Consider the following 12378-nt stretch of genomic DNA (forward strand, 5'->3'; position numbering starts at 1 on the left):
AACCAACCGAACATGGAGGAGTTAGACGAAGTCCAAATTAACCCCAATAATACGAGCAGGACACTCAACCTCGAAACAGCCATCGCTACGATGCAAAGTGGCACTCCCGCTAGTAAAATATGATCGAGACGCGCACTCCTCCGCTGACACGGTCATACCTCACTACTCTCTAACTCCGCATCCGGACTTAGAGAGTGGGGGGCAAATTGTATGGGCAAATATCCGCCCCACGAGGTGCCCGAAGAATTTATGAACAACCGCTTCGTAAGGATAAAATCCGCGAAGCTTGATAAGGAGGCCTGGTAACGGCCCAAGACGCTAGCATGATCACCAGATCCATACCCGCTTAACACTAAGCGTATCTGACACGTGTCGCGCAATAACCACCTCCTAGTACTAAGCTATCTGACGGCTAGAAGGTTATCGCGCAATCCATAACCGCACTAATGGTGAATATTCCGTATCTTCCACTTAAAGACGGACGTTACCGGCCAGTAGCTTATCGCACACGCGGTAGCATCCTGACCGTCCCCCAAGAAATTCGAATTCTCATCTGACGGTCAGTACGTCAGATCCCCTATCTCTTAACGTACTTCCATGAGTAATGTCACAGAATAATTACATCGGTTACGAACTGACCGTCATCAAGACGACCCTCCTCTACCACTATAAATACAAGAGGCTACAACCAGACCAAGGCATCCAAGATTCGACAACAGTACTCGAGTAACCCAATCCTTTCTCTCTACTCACTTGTTCTCTCATAAACATCTCAAAGATCTTCTGATCCTCTAAAAGTCTCTGACTCATTGTCTTAGAAATTGGGAGATAGGGGTCTGATAGTCACAATTCGAACGACAACTAGCTAACCGTATCAACATCATACGACCACCACCTTGTTGCATAAGAACCCTCTGGTCTGAAATATCTCCCATCCAACGGTAAGGAGCTGACGGTAACACCCATCCAGCAGTAACTAGCTGGCAGTATCACTATCCTAATACCACCACCTTCTTATCACATCATTCATCTAGCGGTAAGACGCTAGGCGTATCATCTTCATTCATCCTCACCGTCCGATCCACTTACGACCAGCACTCTATTGCGGATCCCTTTACGACCAGCACCTTGTTGCAAGTCTCCTTTACGACCAGCGAGTTAACGACGATACATCATTACCATCACCCTCGTAATTACCGTAAGTAAATCACTACCGTGGGGATCTGTTCCGACAACTTCACGAGCCGCGACACCTAAGCACTCCGACGACGGTTACCATTCTATTGCCCACTTTGACTTTCTTATTTATATTTGACCGAGTATCTGACTTGACCGTCGGAGCCCCCTTAGGCCGGCACCATCCCGGTGTCCCAGAGGCTTCACGATCTCTTCTCTCTTTTTGTGTGCAGGTTCTTTTCGACACGTAGCCGGTCCCCGAAGCATCCGACCCGACCCGACAAGACTTTGACCGTTGACCCGTTGACTGTCAGACTTTCCGACCCGTAGACATTTTACCGTCTACATATCTCACTTCCACTAGCCATATCATCCGATTAAATAGTCATTCTTATGTGTAACCCGTTGTAGGATTCGGTCGAAGTTAGCCGCGAATTAAGAATAATTCAACGATCGTAGTTGGTTTCTAACTAAACACTACGACCTCTAAATCAACCGGACTTGAAGATCTTGTTCATCAATTGTCTTATCCGATAAATTGCTCGCATTGCATCTTTGGTCGAAGGTCATCTCCTTCAGGGTGTGGGCGGGCTTTGTGCAGAGGAAAATTAAAAATTACCTGCCTAATCTACCTGACTCCCCTAATAGCCAAAGGGAAGATCTACCTGCGGCCCATACCCGCCCGATTCCCACCCCTACCCACGTGGGTGAATAAATTTTTCGGCAAAAACCTAAGCCTGTCAATGGATATCTGAATATTCGACATCCGATCCACATCTGTATTCGAATTTTATAAAAATATCTGAAATTTCGAATGTCGGATACGGATTCGGATATTCCTTATCGGATATCGGATACGCATACACTAATATTCGATCCGATAAATATCCGTATCCGATAAGTAATATAAAAAAATAATAAAAATTTAACTTTATTCATAATAATATATAAAATGTATGGTTGAGATTTATTATTTAGATCCAATGGTTAAAAATTTGAAGGAAAAATTTGAAATTTTGTTAAAGTTCGGATATTATCCGATAACCGTTAATATTATCGGATTCGGATATTGATTTATAATGTTCGTCGGATAATTATCGGATTTGGATATTGATTTATAATGTCCGTCGGATAATTATCAGATACGGATAGCTTATCGGATTCGGATATGGATATGCCTACATCCAATCCGATAAGCTACCGTTTACAGGCCTACAAAAATCGCTCATTTAGTGGTAAAAGCTGCAATTATATTATACTAGGGTATGTCCCGTGCCCTAGGGCACGGACACTTGTATCAATCAAATGTTACGAAATTTATTGTTATGTTTTATTGAGAGACAGAGATTTTTATTAATTATTATTTTTTGTATTATTTTTTTGTTTCTTTTATCTTAAATTAGTTAATATTTTATTGAGAGAGAGATTTTAATTTCTTTTTTTAACCCTTGAAATTTATTTTGTTTCTTTTTTTCTTAAATTAGTTATTTTATTTCTAAGAAGGAAACGATTATTGTTTTTTAAATAGGTAACTTTATTTCTACGAAGGACTATATTTTAAATTTTGAGAGGGACTCCTAAACAATATACATAATTAAATAAGGATGTTTGTCCCAGTCATCGTTTTCCCTTCCGTTTTATATATTATATTATATTATATTATATTATTATTTTAGGTTTTTCACAACAAAAAATAATACCCGGGTGACTTTTCCAATAGGACCAAATTCTTTTGCCCCAAACTTCCATTTTTCTGTAAATTACCATTAACAACTGCTTTGTCCGTTAATGTGTATTTTTACATTATTAGCGAGGTATAAAAATAGAATTCAATCTTTCCACTACTTTTGGCTCTGCATAACCGTCTATACTAGAGAGAGAAAGAAAGATCGTGTTAGTGTTTTTCGGCGAGAGATCTCCCTTCACCGGATCTTCCTCTTATGCTTTCCTTTTTTCGTTTTCTTTCCCTTTTTCTCTCTTTAATCGCTGATTAATCGGGCTATGGTGGTGGTTTGAGAGGGGGTTTAGGGGCCTCAGATCTGGTGGTGCTTTAGAGGCAGGGGTGATGGGGTTTGGATGGTGGTTAGGGGCGGATCCTGTTTGTAGGTGGTGATGGTTGTGTGGAGAAATGACGGAGATGTGAGTATTTTAATGGTGATGGTGGTGGAGTCGTAGTTCTGTGGTGGTGGTGGTTGTAGTGTGGGGTATTGGAACAAAGAGGGTTTTAATGGTGGTGGTGGTGGGTTATTTGATCTTTGTGTGGGTGATGGTGGTTTAGTTATGGTGGTGTGTTATTATGGGCTCGGGGCAGTGGTGGTGGTGGTGGTCCGGCGAGAGGATGAAGAGGAAGATTATATACTTTTTCAGTATACTTTGGTAATTGGACGAAGGCGGTTTTTCCGGTGATGGCGGCGGTTTTCCGGCGGCAAAAACGATTCTCCAATGACGGAGGCGGTTTTCCGGTGACGACAACGATTTTCCAGTGAGAGCGGCGGTGGTTCTTTTATTATTATTATAGTATTTGTCAGACCTTTAGGGTCTCTTTTCACGATCTTTAGGATCTTTTTGTCGACCTTTAGGGGATTTTTTCTCAGTCTTTAGGATCAATGTGTCGGTGTCTAGTCCAGTTTCTTTCCCTTCATGAGGCACGTTGCCTTTAAAGGTATGTAACTCTCATGAAATTTTCAGAGGAGAGAAATAAGAATTATCGTCCATCTAAAATCGTGATTCTATCACTTAAGAAAGGAATTGTTTCCTTTGGCTTAAAAAAAATAGAAATTCAGCTACTCTTCTCCCTAAGAAACTAATTTCAACATAAAACATGATCCCCTCGGTAACAGTTGCTTTCCATTACACATTGAATTATTGAGGAAGAACAAATCTATTTAAGTAGAACAATTTATTCCAGTACATCAAATTCAATTGTTTTTGCACATTCTTAATCTTCCAAATGTAGAAAATACATTGGATTTTTTTTATCCACCCGTTCTTTCAACAACATTGAACAAACATGATATCAACTAATACAACAAATCCTACAAAACGTATACGGATTTTGAAACTTACAGCTGCGTTGTATTAGAGGTCTGGTTGACATGTCCCTGAAGGCCAATATAAGTCTTCAAGTTCGAACTAGAATCCTACATACTGTGTATAGTGAGTGTAAGCTTCTGACTGCCTACCAATTGGGGCTCGTGTGACACTGTCTGGAAGATCAAATGCATCTACGAGTTCCCTTGAAACATTCCTCACTTGGAAACTTAAGTAATCTGTAAGCTTGTGAATTGCCTGCAGATAGAGAGAGATAGAGAGAGAGATACCGTTACACCACAAAACCCGAAACTTAAGATGATAATTTGATGACGCTATATCCCATCACGCTACCTGGTGTTATCAAGGCCTAGTGATGGGAGGCGACATCCCATCACTGAGCTTTCTTTTACATGTATAGATAAATTTGATAAACTTCAAAAATAATATTCTAGAGCCTAAGATGTCAAAACCAAAAAAATTCAACTTTCAACTATTTTTGAGAAACAAACATTAGGTTTGGAAGGAATACCTTAGCTTTATTAGGAGCAACATAATCTACATTCCGGTAGGTTCCTATATCTTTCCATATCCGCTCGAGAGCATAGAGATCACAAACAAGTTTCAGCGCAGAGCGAGTGTTTGCATCGGGACAACTACAACACGAGAACCGATATTATACTTGAGTTCATTAAGCGCAATCAAAATTATTGAGATCAAATAATACCTCTGAACAGCTTCAATGAACTTTGCAAGGATAACCGTCTCAATATGAGATTCAGCAAGTGTTAAAAGATGATTTAAACATCTATTCCAAGCTCCGAAACTTCCGAGAGTCTTTGTGTGCTTACGGAGACGTAATGCAACACTTTGAAGCAATCGAGATGTCCGATACTACATACAAGAAATAGTAAATGGAAATTCTCCTTTAACCTAAAAGACCATAACACAAGTAACACAATAAAGAAACACTCACCCTAAAGGCATCAAGTTGGAATTTAGGATCTCGTAAATGATCTTCGCCTTCCCAACGAGCAGTTACAGGATTTGGCTGAGACAGATATGATCCCATTGAATCTCTCAAGTAGTTCCATGTGACAGCAAGTGTCCCACCTCGGAATTTCTCCTGGTATTGCTTTAAGAGATCTCCAGCAACCTATATGATAAAAGAAAGATTCGAAAATTAAAAGGCAGAAATATTCGTAGCCTACCTACCCACCATAAATTTCAATGGCCTAGAGACTTTTTGTACTCGGAAGGCTATAAAACACAACCTCAGATGTGGTTCCAAAAGTAACAGGGAAGGAAATTAATTGAATCAGATCAATCCCAACCTGCTGGAGAAGCACAGTGTTGTCTCCCTCAAATGTCTGAAATATGTCATGGTCATTTCGTAAGCTACCAAAACGATTAACAGCTGCATATCCATGGCCGCCACAAGCCTCACGACAGATACTCAAGGATTTTGCAGTATATGAAGTCACATATGATTTGAGGCCGGCAGAGAGGGCATGAACATCCCCAACTACTTGTTCATCATGGGATTTTTTCATTTCGGCATACTTTTCAACCAAATGTGAAGTAGCAAAGTGGAAAGCATAAGTTGAAGCGAGCATAGGCATGAGCTTATGCTGCTGAGATTGGTAATCCAAAATACTAATTTCTGGCTGTTTGGGAGGACCGAATTGTTGTCGAAGTAGAGAATACCGGACAGCAATTGTCACCGCGATTTTGAGAACACCAACTGAAGAATAAGCTAGACCAACTCTTCCTCCAACAAGTTCACCTAGTGTAGCAGCAAATCGTTTACCAATACTTGGGAGGCTACTTGTGTATTTCCCATCTCGTGAGACATCTCCAAAACGATTGAGTAGATTTTCACGTGGAATCCTAACAGAACGGAACCGTAATGCTCCGTTATCGACTCCGTTCAGACCAACCTTGTGACCACAATCATTTATTTCAATTCCAGGAAGTGTTTGGTGTGTTTTCATGTCTCTAATAGGGACGATGAAAGCATGAACACCCATATCAGAAGACCCTCTTGCATCATGAGTAGGCAAAATTAGCCTTGCAAACACTGTTGCAAATTTCCCATGAACGGCAGCATTGCCTATCCACCATTTTATGGCTCCGTCATTTGGCGTGTCAATTATGAACTCATCAGTTATGTGATCGAAGGTAGCCGTTGTTTGCAAGCCTTGGACATTTGAACCTTCAACACATAATTAACATAATAAGCATCACTATAATAGCGGGACCATCTAAAACTAAAGAACGAAAAAAAGAAACAAAGATGCACTAGAGAAGTGCTTACAGAAAGTAGTTTCGACTAAAATTTATGGGAAAAAAGGAAAGAGACATATAAAAAACAAGAAGAGAGAAACACAAAGCCCTTCTGCTTCGGAAGGAAGGAAGCTGATTTAAACTGGTAAAAGGGAGCTTCTAAGCAGAACTAATCGACATACAACTAGATTGAATCTCGAGGGTTAAATTCAAAGTAAAATATGTAAATAACTCTCTTTCCCTGCAGAGTGCAGAGAAAAGAAATCTTTGCAGAAAAATCCTCTCCCTACTCAGACCATTAAACTGTAATCCTTGCGCAATTACACGAAACAAAAACTTATGGGGTTATACAAAAATCACCATGATGAAGTTCTGTCATAGCAAAACAACCCGGATACTCCATACTGTCGATCCCATCAAAGTACTTATCTTTATGCTTTTTGGTTCCCAAGTTAATCACAGAACCTCCCCAGAGACTACATGAAAATGAATCAAGAGTTAGGCAAAACTGAATATTAACTACTGATGTGAATTAAGATGCTGCAGACTTACAGAGAAATATGGATTACTAAACTGAAAAGAATATGCATTCAATTATTACGTAAGGTCAAATTGTTTAATCAAGATCTATAAATATGAAAGATGATTAATCAAGCGCAAAATATACAGTTTCCTCTCGACATATTGGAAAAAGCAGATTATCCCTTTAATATGCAGTAGCTAATGAGCATAATGCCCTAATTCTATACAATGTTTCACTTCACCTCCACCCATAAGCTCAAACTAATGCCCTAATTCAAGCATTCCCAAATTCAAAATATTTCTCATTTCTTGTTGTTTAGCTGTTATATGCCAATAGAAGTAAGTTAACAAGAACTTGCCCATACGGAAAAACAGAAATTACCCACATCAAATCATGCTCTTCCAGCCAAACTCATCTTTCTAATTTTGAGTGAACTTTGTGTAAGTTCATAACCTGTTAAGTTTGTGGTCATCCAACTTAAAACCAATTGGCAACAAGTGGAGACGACCTAGAAATCATATTCTTGGTTGCTAGATAGCCCTTCTTCGATTCTCACACGCCCCCTCACCTCCGACCTAACACGTATTTGTTTTAGGCCGACGTGGAACACATGTGGCTTTTACGCATATCACGTGTGGCCCTAGCTCGGATACCAAGTTAAGTTTGTGGTCATCCAACTCGAAAAAAAAACCAATTGGCATGGAGTTGCTAAATAGTCCTTCTCCAATGTGGGACTATTCTCACAATTCTAAAATGAGTATCAAATTTGCCCTATTTAATTCAAACCCAAATCATAAATTTCTGTATAGAACAGTGTAAGCTTAAATTAAGAGTACCCAAATCAAATATTCTAGAGAGAGAGAGGGGGTGACCTGTATTGAACTCCCATCTTTATACCAAGAGACATATCAACACTACCAACAGCTTCAGCAATAGCAAAATACTTGGCAGGATCTTCACTGACATACTTAAAAGGTCTAATCCCAGCTTCTCTAACAAGTGCAAGAAGTTGTCTCATACAGAGTTCTCTATGTTCATCTTTTGAGATCTCAATTGGGGTTTGAAGATCAGGACGAGAATTAAAGAACTCAAATACCCTTTCTTGAATTTCTCTGTTTTTCCCTCTCATATAATCAGATATCTGAGATTTATCAACATTAAGTTTAGTCTTGGCGCATCTTAGCAACTCCAACTGGTTCTCATGTGGTGTTGTTAATGGTGATAGATGCATCGATAACCGTTGGATCCTTCTTATCGCAAGATCATGTTCATCCTCAGTCGTTGGATCAATATTCCTATTAACGTCTTGCATCGTGGAAGGTTTGAGAGAGAGAGACAAAGAGAGAACTAGAGAGAGAAATTGTAGAAGGGAGACTTCAAACGGCGATCTAATTTTATATGCCGGGAGATGACGTGGTTAGTAGAATGTATCACACGTGTCAATGTATTATTGGTTTGATTTAACTGTTGACAGTTAATTTGGCACATCTTCCAATGTCAGAGGGGTTTCTTGACGAAAAGGTATTGGGATAAGTTCATAACAAAATCGATCAAGATAATGATACATAAAAGAAGATTCTTGGTGGATGGATTCAATATATAAGAAATTGGGAGATTCTAACGGCACCCAGCATAATGGTACAGCTTACTTCTTCTCTATTACTCTATTACTACTGACTAGGATGTGTCCCTTAAACTACACAAATCTACCCGTCCAAATTCATGTCGTTATTTGTACTCCAATCGAATGGTTGATTTGGTACCTCTTAAAAATCCATGTGTGTGAAAAGAGAGTTATTTCAGTTTTGGGTTCCACGTTTTCTCAAAAATAAAACCATTCGTCTCCTCCAGGGGTGCTTCTAAAGGCACCGGGTCAAAAACTGTTAGCATCCATCTCTGTTAGTACCAGGCCCAACTGCTCCTTTCTCTATTAGCACCGTCAAATATGTAGACACCGGTCAAGGGGAGTTAACCCTAACCCTCCATCCATCTTCTTATGTTCCTGCTGCCCCTTCAGCCGATTTGGTACCATAGGAAACCCTAGAAACTATTCCAACTGCTTCTATTTTTGTTTCTACTCCTCCCCAAGTTATTGTTGCTTCTTCAATTCATCCAGCTTTTGATGGGGGGAACGAATTGTTGCATCACCATTTGCCAAGAAACTAGCAAAAATTAGATGAGAAAAAAATCAGAGAAATTGAAACTGTTCAAAGAAATTTACTATTAAGTTTTGGTAGATTAAATCTTCTCAATCTTTTCCCGAAGATTTTATTCAACAATCGATGGAACAAACTTTATAAACTTCGAGATGATCAAGAAAAAGTTCTTATTCTATTAATAAGATCTCCTCTAAGAAATCAAGAAGAGAAATTTGTATCAACTGTATATGTTGATACACTTTTGGAATTGAAATTACCAGAAGAAGGAAATAGAAAACTTGATGAACATGAGATTGTTGGTTTATGTTCTGAACTTTTAAATGCAAGTACAGATACAACATCAACAGCTCTTCAATGGGTAATGGCTAATTTAGTTAAACATCAAGAAATTCAATCAAAATTGTACAATGAGATTGAAAAAGTAGTGGGTTCATCAGAAAATGTAATCAAAGAAGAAGATTCAAACAAAATCCCATATTTGAAAGCAATAGTTTTAGAAGGATTAAGAAGACACCCACCAGGTCATTTTGTTCTACCTCATGCAGTTACAGAAGAAATTAGATTAAATGGGTCCAGGGCGGGCCCTGAGTTTTTGGTGGCCCGAAGCGAGGTTACAAAATGTGGCCCCTTCAATTACTTCAAATTATAAAATTCTATTGCAAAAAATTTATAAGTAGCGAAAATATATAATTATATTATGTAACAAAAAAGTGATGATAATCACAATCAATTGAACATCGTTCTTCTTACATTTTTAGATGCAAAATCACTAATAATTGTTGAATAATCAAGTGTGTCGGCTATATCTTTCTCAATAGACAAAATAGCCAACCCATTTAACCGTTCTTGTGACATTGTGGACCGAAGATAAGATTTAATCAACTTCAACTTTGAAAAACTTCTTTCCGCAGAAGCAACAGTGACAGGTATGGTCAACAAAATTCGATAACTAACCCATGAATTTGGGTAACACCCCTTTATATCCTTCAAATAGTTTAACATTTAAATTGGTCTTCTAATATCCTTTGGTATAAGACGCCTCAACACTTTGAGTTCTGAAAATAAGTCTAATCCATCTATATCGTACGACTCATTGTGTTTTAGAAAATTTTCAAGGCAAACACATGAGCTTCTCAAAGGACCATCATCTTTAGAATTTAACTTGTGCAAATCAAACAAAAACCCAAAAATTTTTTCGTACTTTTGAAATTGTTCGAATCTACTCTTCAAAGAAGAAAGAGCACGATCCAATATGTATAAGAAGTAATTAACTCGAAATGATTCTTCAGCTAACATTGATGCATTTTCAGTTATATTCTCGTCAAAATGTTTCTTTCTACGTATAATGCGTTTTTCTCGGAATGTAGTTTCAACATCCATTTTAATTGCAATCTCTTTAGCTTCAATCATGGCTTCTTGAAATCCCACTTCTCTATAATTTTCAAGATAAGAAATAAGCCCTTTCAACTTCTCTAATGCAACGTAAATATCCATATCTTCAGTTTGAAGTGTTTTGCTAACGGAGTTTACCGCAAACAAAATTTCATGCCAAATAACCATGCTAAGTAAGAAATCAAAACTTTCAAAGTCTTGGGTTATGATGTTTTCGGCATCATGAACTGTTTTGGGATCATTACTTGTTTCTACCAAATCCTTTAACGCTTCACGTATTTGTAAAGCTTGGTATCGTATTGCTTTAACACTTTCAACTCGACTTTCCCATCGAGTTTGGGAGAGTGACTTAAGTGTGATACCTTCAAAGCCTTGTACTTTATCTTTCAATAGTTGCCATCGCTTAGGTGAAGATGAAAATAACACATAAATACTTTGTATGGCTCCAAAGAAAGTAATCCCTTTAGGACACGAATTGGCCATATTACAAAGTACAAGATTAAGACTATGACAACCACATGGCGTGTAGAATGCTCTTGGATTTATTTCAAGCAATCTTTTTTGAACACCTTTATGTTTTCCTTTCATATTAGATCCATTGTCATATCCTTGTCCTCTAACATATTCAATACTTAGATGAAGATGATCCAATTCATTTTTAAGAACTTCAAAAAGACCATACCCCGATGTATCCTCCACTTTTAAGAACCCAAGGAAATATTCTTCAACTTTTATTGGAGTTACTGCAACATTCACACATCTTATAACTAGTGACATTTGTTCTTCGTGACTCACATCTGGAGTGCAATCAAGTATCACTGACAAGTACCTAGCATCTTGAATTTTTTTTACAATCAAACTTTTAGTCTCAAAAGCCAACATTAATATCAATTCATTTTGAATTTTGTGACTAAGATAATGATAATGAATTTCACCATGTTGAATACGATGAAGGTGCAATTTTAGTACCTCATCAAATTCAGCAACCCATTCAATTATGCCCAAAAAATTTCCATTATTTTCTTGACCAATCTTCTCATTACTTCCTCGAAAGGCTAAACCTCTCTTAGCTAGAGTCTTTACAAGACCAATTATCCTCTTCCAAACCTGTTTCCAGTGTTCTTTTTCTTTGTTAAGTTGTTCATGTAAATATTTGTCAATTGTTTCAACTCTTTTCGATCTCACTTCTAACTCATGCCATTTCATTAAAGCTTCACAATGGTCATCACTACCTTTATGACTTTGAAGTCTTCCTGTAAGATTTCTCCAATCTTGAAATCCTTCGTTAGTTAATTTACCACCATTTCCACGACTATTGAACAACTTGCAGCAAAAACAATAGACTTTGTTTTTACACATTGAATACACAAGCCACACCCTATCATATTTATCGCCATTTATAGTAGTGCGATTATAATAAATAGGAGAGAAACGTCTATCATGTGCATCTAAAGGAAATTCAAAATCAGTAATTCTTATCGGGCCCTTTTGAACTAAGAAGTCTATCAAATTTTGATCTATGGTATCCCATGTACCCGGATCAAAAATATTTAAAGGACCATTTTCTTCGTGAGCGAAGTCTTCATCATTTGTGCTATCATGCATAGGTTGGTTGAGATTGTGATTCACATCATCCTCATTCACATTGTTATAATCGGTAACATCCTCTTCTATATTCTCATTGTCCTTGTCTTTATCGTTTTTAAAAAACTTATCAAGTGCACCGGCTTGGAACTTCACTAGTTCTTCTTCTCTTCTTTTTTTACTTCTCTTTTCCGACCCGGATACATGTTTTCTAATTCTTGGAGGCAT

The 12378-nt window shown here is 38.0% G+C and overlaps 1 protein-coding gene and 1 pseudogene across 1 annotated transcript; both read right to left on the bottom strand.

Moving 5' to 3' along the window:
• Positions 1–4060: 4060 nt before the first annotated feature.
• Positions 4061–8590, bottom strand: ACX2 (acyl-CoA oxidase 2). Its single transcript, XM_086647740.1, has 7 exons — positions 7888–8590; positions 6853–6968; positions 5541–6421; positions 5183–5362; positions 4934–5100; positions 4739–4862; positions 4061–4464 (listed from the first exon to the last, which is right to left on the bottom strand). Exons 1-7 carry the CDS (start codon positions 8325–8327, stop codon positions 4309–4311), a joined length of 2064 nt encoding a protein of 687 aa, XP_086503866.1. The 5' UTR covers positions 8328–8590; the 3' UTR covers positions 4061–4308.
• Positions 8591–9985: 1395 nt separating this feature from the next.
• LOC147530787 (uncharacterized) lies at positions 9986–12378 on the bottom strand (annotated as a pseudogene).

Source organism: Eschscholzia californica, unplaced genomic scaffold (assembly GCF_041429995.1).
Source record: "Eschscholzia californica isolate CP2 unplaced genomic scaffold, dmEscCali1.0.p SCAF_6, whole genome shotgun sequence".
NCBI lineage: Eukaryota > Viridiplantae > Streptophyta > Magnoliopsida > Ranunculales > Papaveraceae > Eschscholzia > Eschscholzia californica.

Bases quoted from the DNA above. Each gene is read 5' to 3' on its own strand.
- ACX2 (XM_086647740.1), bottom strand. From the start codon at position 8,327: ATGCAAGACGTTAATAGGAATATTGATCCAACGACTGAGGATGAACAT. The intron at 6,422-6,852 runs GTGATTTTTGTA...TATGTGTTGAAG, and splicing joins TATGACAGAACTTCATCATG to GTTCAAATGTCCAAGGCTTG. The intron at 4,465-4,738 runs GTATTCCTTCCA...CTCTATCTGCAG, and splicing joins TTGCTCCTAATAAAGCTAAG to GCAATTCACAAGCTTACAGA.